This window comes from Mustela erminea, chromosome 2 (assembly GCF_009829155.1).
Source record: "Mustela erminea isolate mMusErm1 chromosome 2, mMusErm1.Pri, whole genome shotgun sequence".
NCBI lineage: Eukaryota > Metazoa > Chordata > Mammalia > Carnivora > Mustelidae > Mustela > Mustela erminea.
In genome coordinates this window covers 159686044-159694542 of record NC_045615.1, presented here as the reverse complement: position 1 = coordinate 159694542, position 8499 = coordinate 159686044, and the positions used below count along the sequence as shown (strand labels likewise).

Genomic DNA, 8499 nt, shown 5'->3' with positions numbered 1-8499 from the left:
GCAGCTAAAATTTAATACAAAATGTTTATTTTAACAACCATCCTAAAAGCTTGACATTAATGTTTCTCTTCAGTGAAAAGTACTATCCCCCCTCTCAACCCAGTACTGGGTGTGAATTACAGAAAATCCCAAAAGTAGACAAAAATGTTTCCCAGTCCTTCATTCTGACCTAGATAATTTATAGCCAAGGATTCCAGTTCCTTCTTGGAAAAGTACCAGGGGACTACTGGGGACTTAAGATGAAGGTCAGCGAACGTGGCTTCTGTAGTGGTCACTAAGGTTGGTCTTGGTCTTTGTTGACAACTGTCAGGCCAACGTACTTTCAATAACCTCCCTTAGCACATAGGACAGGGACTCATGAAACAACCAAACATAGTAGAGCAGAAGGGAAAGGGGGAAAAGATAAGGGGGCGTACAGGAGAGGTAAGTGATAGGACAGAGCAGGAGAAAAGAGAGACTTCACCGTAGGGAGAGTACCCTAGGGGAAGGCATGGAACCATAAAGGTATAGAGACAAAACAATGAAAGAACCTTGGGCATGGAAACAGGACTGTCAAACAGGATCTCAACTCAAAGACCTCAACTAAAGAAAGACCTAGAAGTGGACAGATCAGCTGAAAGGGGAAAGCAGCCGTTAGGAAAAGTGCTGCTTTTCCCAGAGACAGCTCTGGGCCACATGGACTCGGAATTAGGAAGAGAATCAAGCAGCCATTAGAAGGTTTGGAGCAGTGGGGTCAAACCAGGCAAGACTGCAATATTTTCACCAGTTCCAAGGTGCGGGGGTGGGGGTGGGGGTGAGGTGGAGATGGGGGGGGGACCTCACATTCGGAGAGAAGAGACACCACTACTCAAGCCAACACAGAGGGGACCCTGCGAAAATCTCTTCTGCTCACAGACTCTGGAGGAAACAAACACCTTCACCGCGCGATTCCTGTTCCTTTAAAGCTGCCGGGCCATCAGCTGTCAACCCGGGTTCTCCGTAACGGGAGACCATCGCTAGGAAGAAGAAAGGCCGAAGCCAACCGGTAAGTTGCAGAGTTCATTTCTCTTCTCGGTACACACTTGGGTGCATTGGCTCTCTGCAGCCCGGGCACGCACACCGAGTCCCCCGACCTCGGCACGGCCTCAGGGAATCCGAAGTTCCCAGCCCGGAGCGGTCAGAAAGGCACCTTTCCGGGGACCGCGGCGCGCCCGCGGACTCGCACCTTCCCCCCCAGCGGCTGTAGCCAGGACTTACGCACACGGAGAGGCCGGCGCGGACCGTCCACGCCTTCGCTTGCTCCGTGCCGAGACCCCCGGCAGCGGCCGGTCGCTCACCTGCCGGGTCTGCCCCGCCCCGGGGGCTGCGCGTTCGGCTCAGCGGGTCGCTGCGGGCTCCGGCTCGCGGGCCCCTCGCCCCCCGCGCGCCCCCGGCCCGCAGCCGCGCGACTCGGCCGGGCTGGCGGGGCAGGGCAGACCTCAGAGGGCGGAAGGACAGGCGGAGGCGGGCCGGGCCCTTCCCCCAGAGCCGGGGAGGCGTCGCCAGCGCGCAGGTGAAGCCGACTCCGACCTATCGCGGCAACTTTCGCTGCGGGGACCGGCGGCGGGAGGCCCGCGGAGCCGCCCTCTGCCGCCCGGGCTGCGTGCGGGGGGCCCGACCCGGGGGGGCCTCTTCCCGGGGAGCCCGTGCGGCTCTGGGCTCTCTCGGGGGCCGCGAGCAGCGCCGCCCTCCGCGGCTGATGGAGGCGGGTGGCGCCGCCCCGGGCGCAGGTGACACAGGACAGGCCGGGGTTTCGGCCGGCCGCGGGCAGCGCAGGAAGGGCGAAGCGCCGACACCTGGGGCCGGGACGCGCCGACGCGGGGATGGCCCGAGAGTTGAGCCAGGAGGCCCTGCTGGATTTCCTGTGCCAGGCCGGGGGCAGAGTGACCAACGCCGCCCTGCTGAGCCACTTCAAGAGCTTCCTGCGGGACCCCGACGCGCCCCCCGGCCAGCAGCAGCGCCGCCGCGAGCTCTTCAAGGGCTTCGTCAACTCGGTCGCCGCAGTGCGCCAGGACCCCGACGGCACCAAGTACGTGGTGCTCAAGAGGAGGTACAGGGACCTTGTGGGGGAGGAGGAGCTGCAGCGACCCCGAGACCCGCCCGCGCCCGCCCCTGCAGGGGGGGCTGCGTCCTGCGCCCCGCAAGGCGCGCGCGGGGGAGAGCGGCGGCGGCGGCGCGAGCAGGAGCCGGAGGAGGAGCCCGCGGGGGCCGCCGCGCAGGCCCCGCGCTCAGGTGGCGGCGGACGCGCCCCGGAGGCGGCCCCGGCGGGCGGCGGGCGGGGGGGCGGCTCCGGCCACGGGCCGGGCGCGAGGTGCGCCGCCGCGGAGGCGCGGGGCCGCTGCTGCCGGGAATGCCTGCAGAACGGCCCGGAGGGGCCGCCGGGCGAGCCCCTGCTCGGAGCAGCCCCGGGCCCCAGCCCGGCCGGGGAGCGGCCGGCGCGCGGCCCGCCGGCCCGGGACGACCGCGGGGCTCCGGGGCAGCAGCCGGAGGGCGCGTCCGCTGAGCGCGGCCCGGGGTCCGCAGCGCCCGGCTCGCCTCCTGCAGCTGTCGAGGCTGCCGGGAGCCGGGCTTCCCCGCCGGCCCCCCTGTCCCGCCCGGTTTCCCCCGGAGACCCGCCGGAGCTGTTGGCCCCGGACTCGCTGCACGACTCCACCCCGCAGCAGCAGCGGCAGCGCACCTGGGAGTGGGTGGCCAGACACCCCCAGATCCCCGAGGCCCGGGACCGCGGCCCCACTCGAGCCTGGTCGGTGCTGCCGGACAGCTTCCTCCAGCTACCCTCGGGGCTGAGCCTCTGGGTCCGGGAACCTGACTCGGAGCCTCCAGACCCCGCGCTTGCGTCTCCTCCCGCCCTTCCTGTCGACCCGGAGCCCCGTCCCGAGAGCCCTCCGCGGGGGGTCTTCCGCAGCATTCGTTGTCAGCTGTCCCTGCAAGACCTGGATGACTTTGTGGACCAAGAAAGCCACGGCAGCGAGGAGAGCAGCAGTGGGCCTAGAGAGTCTCCCGGGGGTTCCGAAGAGGGGCTGCGGGTTGCTCTGGGAACCCCAGATTGGAGAGAGCGCAGGAATGCAGCGGGAGGCCTTTCTCCCAAGGAGGGAAGTCCCAGCAAGAGCCTTCAGGGCCTCGGGAGCAGAGGCGATGGTCACCGCTCTCAGCAAGGCTCAACGGAGGCTAACGGCCTTGCAGGCCACCCCAAGGAGTCTTTGCCCTGGCCAGCTCCCAAGTTCAGGAGATCCCTCAGGAGGAGCTCTCAGGCAGGGAGAGCCAAACTGTCTTCTTCCGATGAGGAGCATCTTGAGCAGGACTTGCTGAAAAGGACCCGTCGCCCACCACGGTCCAGGAGACCCTCCAAGGCAGGAGCAGGGCCCAGCCCGAGAGTGGATGCTGCTCTGACACCCAGACCTGTGGGCATTAAGGCCTCTCTTGCTGAGCGGGGTCGGCCACACAGCCCCTGGGCCCGGGCTGGGGACGAGTCTGCAGCTGCCGTCCTGCACAGACCTTCTGAGCACAAGTCATCTGTGGTCCCCCTGGACGCCAGGGAGCACGAATGGATTGTGAAGCTTGCCAGTGGCTCTTGGATTCAGGTGTTGACTTTGTTTTGGGAGGACCCGCAGCTGGCTCTGCACAGAGACTTCCTGACGGGGTACACGGCCTTGCACTGGATGGCCAAACACGGGGACCTCGGGGCACTCCAGGACTTCGTCTCCAGCACCCGGAAAGCAGGGATTACCCTTGATGTCAATGTGAAGTCCGGTTGTGGATACACCCCTCTGCACCTTGCAGCCATCCATGGTCACCAGGGGGTCATCAAATTGCTAGTGCAAAGGTTGGCCTCTCGGGTGAACATCCGGGACAGCAGCGGGAAGAAGCCATGGCAGTATCTGGCCAGTAATACCTCTGGGGAGATATGGCAGCTCCTCGAAGCCCCTCGGGGCAGGCCCATTTTCCGGGTGTATCCTTTAGTCCAAAGCTCTTCCCCCACCAGGAAGGCCAAGAGCCGGGAAATATCTAGAAATATCACCCGGAAGACTTCCTTTGCCGCACTCCTCAAAAATCAGCACAGCAAATGGAAGTTGGCCAACCAGTATGAGAAATTCCCCAGTCCAAGGGAAAGAGAAGAGTACAGTGATTGAGGTGCTCCCCTCTTTGGAACAGGCAGCCGCCACACCTTGAGCTGTTCAGTGAGAAAATGCAGGGGCCATAGAAAAATCCCTGAGGGGTTGGTAAGATCGTGTAAGAGGGTCAGCTAGTGTTTACCTGCCTGGATTTTGTGTCAGCACATCCCAGACCGCAGGGGTCATCCAGGCTTAAGGACAGCCCAAGTCTTGGCACCAGCGAAACCTACACAGGGGGCAGAGGCAGGTGCTTCAAACCCAGGAGGTCCCCCCTCCCCACCCACCAGCACAGTCCTGGGCACCCGGAGCCACACTGTGGTCCAAAGCAGCTACCCCAGGCCTTGGCTACACGGGGAACAGATGTCTAAGAAAAAGAGAGGCAATTTGAGGGATTGATGAAGCTCAGATAAAATCCTTTCTGGCCAGTAGCTCTCCCGCTTCTGCTTGTTTGGAGCATCAATCTTGGCTGAGAGTAGAAAGCACCAGGTTTGAAATCAGGTAGCTCCTGCTTTCTCCTTTTCCTCTTTTTCTTCCCTCCTCCTTTCTTCCCCCTGCCCTCCCTCTCCCGTATTTCTCTCCCTTTCAATTCCTTCTTTCCTCACGCCCTTCCCAAATCAGTGAAAATAAAATTATTACTGGAGGGGAGCTCTTGAATTAAGAGATTGCTCATCCCTGGCTTCTGGCCTGCCTTTGCATGCAGCCCCGGGTGGCTGATGTGTGAGATTGGTTCGTTTGGGGCTCGGCTCCAGGAGCAGAGAAGAGGTTAGGTACCATCCAGCTGTGACTGACATTCAGGCCCTGCTTTCAAAAAAAAAAAAGAAACCTAAGGGAAACTTTCCAAATGTAAAAGCTGTTGGTTCATTTGCATAGTTGCTGAAACCATCTTTCATGGAAACTCCCCGTGTAACAAATGGCAAAATCAGCGTTGGTCGTTCTCAGTAGGGTTGGAGGGCCACCGTTCATATTCTGGGGAAGCAGTAAGGGTTAAGAGGTGAATGCTTCTCCCCCAGGAATTTTCTCAGCTGCTAAAAGTATGATTTTATTTGCACTCAACTTTATGCCAATTAAGATTAAATATTAGCCTTGAAGCGCTGTATCTGTAACAGGAAGTGTTCCTTTTAATTGCTTGTGTTTGGTCTGTGGAATGAGAGAATGAATGGCTACTCTGTACACTGCAATAGAATATCAAGATTTCAGAATAGAAATTTAAAGAGGACTGAAAAAGTAAATGTCCATACGGAAATTGTTAATTTTTTATGGAATGTTCTCATGTGCTGTGGCAGTGATGTTGTATTTTCACAATATTTGTGTGTTTCTTTGAGTATTTTCCCCCATTAAACTATCAACCCATCTTTATAAGTTACTGTACGTATGCTGATTATTGTTCACTTTTTTCTTTACAACATTGTGTTTCAGTGAGTGTCAAATATTTTTCTTTCTTTGGAATTTTACTTAGAATTTTGCTGAAATAAATATATCTGTTCTGTGAGAAAACAAACACAAGATAGATATAAAAAATAAGTCTAAGTGACTTCACCTTCTTGAAACGTAAAAGCTAACAATTCATCTTAACTTAAAATCTAATGAGATTTGTTGCTGATTTATTTATACCTTATTTTGCTCCCAAGGTGTCTCTGCTTTGTTTTAGACACAAGCTTTTAAAATGAGACAGAGAAAAAAGGTGACACCAGGAATGAGAGCAAAGCAACCACAAGGCAAGAAAAAAATTTGTAAACTGTCCTAAGCACAAAACTAAGTGCTGCAGAGACTTTCAGAGGAGAGATTTCTTTGGGCTGTGAAAATCAGTGAGGGCTTCACGGAGGTGGGGAATGTTTGAGTGAATGCTGCTGACTTTCCAAAGAAACCAGCTTTATTGGTTCTGCCACATTCTTCACATCTGCTTCAGCGTATGATTTGCATAGCCCTGGTGTTGACTGGTAGTTCACTGGTGAAAACATGGTGTGGATCTCACATCGACTCTCGTGAGGATTCAGGTCGCTTTGGCCTTTGTCCACACATCAGACCTATGACTTTGATCTACTCTCTCATATGGTAAACATGGATGTTAGGAGGGGGCAGGGCAGAAGAAGGTGCTTCGAGCAGAGCAAAATACAAATCTGATTGTGTCATTCTCTTGCTCATGTCATAAAGTCCAGGTGAGGAGGCCTGGCAGGCCCAGCCTATTTTTCCAGCCTCCTGCCAGCCACTCCCTGCCACGAACCCCACACGCAAGCCATACCAGACCTCTTGGAGTGCTAATGGCCCTACCCTCTCAGTTTCTGTCTAGGTGCTGGATTCCCTCAGCTTAGAATCCTTTTCATTGTTTAACTGGTGACCTTACCCTTATTTTTCAAGGGACAGATCAACTGTGAAGTGTCTAAGAAGATTCCAGGCTAAATAACCTCCAAGGTTATTTAGAATTCTTGTTATATGTCAGAATTGTCATTATACGTCAGAATTCTCATAATGCTGTGTACACACCTCACTTACAGCTTTTGCCACATGGTATTTTAGGAAATTGTTTGAATGTTTTATTTTTCCTGAAGACTTTGAATGTCTGGAGATTGGAGAGTGTATTTTCAGCTCATCAAAATTTAGCAGATATGTATGGCACATTACTATGTGATAAAGATACAATTCCTGCCTTCACGAACTCACAGTCTACTGGGGAAGGAGGGTCACTGAGAAATCATTTCAGCAGCAGGAGGTAGGTGGATAGATGCATCTAGACTCTGAGAATACAGAGAAAGGGGTATTTCTTTATACTAGGCTTTGTTCTTAAGCTGGAAATTCAACATCCGGTAAGACAGATATGTTTCCCATTTTCACGGCACTTTCCTGGACCAGGGAAATCAAGAAGATAAAATGGAAGTTAGGTGGGCTTGGAAGGGCCAAGAGGAGAAAGTAGGAAAGAATATTCCAGAATATTCATTGAGTATAAGCTTCAGGATGTGTTTGGGAGACACTTGGACACTTGGGGCTGTGGGGAACACACAGCCACTGCGGTGTGGCAGAAGTGAGGTGGTGTGGACAGAGACAAAGACGGAAAGGTAATTTAAGGCCAGGTTGAAAAAAGGGTCTTTTGTGCGAGGTCAAGACATACAGGCATTTTCTTGGAAGCCATGAATTGTCAAAACTCTTCCAGAAAACCTTAGTCTTATGGCAAGTATAGATGTTTTCCTAAAGCCTTAATATGAAGACAAAAATAGATTTCAATGTAGCAGACAGGATGTAGTCAGTTTACAAGTTTCCCTTTCACATTTTTCTTACGTCTTCAGTGGTGTTAATGCTTCTTTGCTAGGAAGTAGTGGAAGGCAACACAATAATGTAAAAATGGCAATTTACCATGAAGTCAACATCAGAAGCTGTTGATAATCATAGCTCAACCATTTGCCTTTTTTGTAGAGAGAGTTGTAAAGTAGTGAATTTCAATCTAGCTGATATATATGGTATATACCACACTCTTACTTCCTGCTCATAAAATTGCTTATGGTTCAGCATTTCAGGATGTTACACATAGCATGCCAAGATTTCCAGATGCTTTTGATTGTAAATTTGTAGAAATACTATTGAGATACAATTCACATACCCTACAACTGACCTATTTAATACACAACGGTTCTGTGGTTTTTAGTATTTTCACAACCATCACCACAGTAAAAACCCGCACAAGTTTGCGAACCACTGACCCAGGCAGAGGGGAATCATTGACAGCTGACTGCCGGGGAATGACAGATGTAGGCTGACGTGAGCCATTCTTGCATAGTAAGGGAGACAAGCGAGAAGCAGAGATTGGTTTATTATGGTGTCTCGGTTTCATATGGGAACTATTAGGAATGTTGACTCGAGCATCTGGATAAGGTGGATTAGACTGGCAGTCTGCAACGAGCAAAGCAAATTCTAGTCGGAGACACGGATGTGGTTGATAAGAATTAGAAAGAATTAGGTAAGATCCAACAGGCTCGATTTCCTTCCATCTGTATAATGCCCTGGTCCAGTGCTTACACCATTTCATTACTATGATGAGGGTCTAGGTTCCTGGTGAGGCTAAGAGTGTAAAACTCCCTACAGGCTGGGTAGCATGGCAGAGTCCATATGTGTACTTACTTGTTCACATCAAGCAAAAGATTAAAAATGTGTAATGAACGCATAGGAAAGTGTAGTACTTAACCTCATGACAATGAAGCTAGGTTGCCTCGGGTTCCTGTCCTGGCTTGGACAAGACCTTCAACTTCAGTTTTCTCGTTTTTAAGATGGTTTGGTTTTGGGTTTGGGTTTGGGTTTGGGTTTGGGTTTGGGGTTTTGGGTTTTTTTGAGACGATCAAGTAAATTAATACAAAACCCTTAGAAAATACCTGGCACATAGCAA

At 53.3% G+C, this 8499-nt stretch overlaps 1 protein-coding gene across 1 annotated transcript; it reads left to right on the top strand.

The window, feature by feature from the left end:
• The first annotated feature begins 1524 nt into the window (after positions 1–1524).
• Positions 1525–4948, top strand: SOWAHB (sosondowah ankyrin repeat domain family member B). The gene has a single exon (XM_032334656.1). The coding sequence runs from the start codon at positions 1842–1844 to the stop codon at positions 4146–4148; it is 2307 nt and encodes a 768-aa protein (XP_032190547.1). The 5' UTR covers positions 1525–1841; the 3' UTR covers positions 4149–4948.
• The last annotated feature ends 3551 nt before the right edge of the window (positions 4949–8499 follow it).

Bases quoted from the DNA above. Each gene is read 5' to 3' on its own strand.
- SOWAHB (XM_032334656.1), top strand. From the start codon at position 1,842: ATGGCCCGAGAGTTGAGCCAGGAGGCCCTGCTGGATTTCCTGTGCCAG.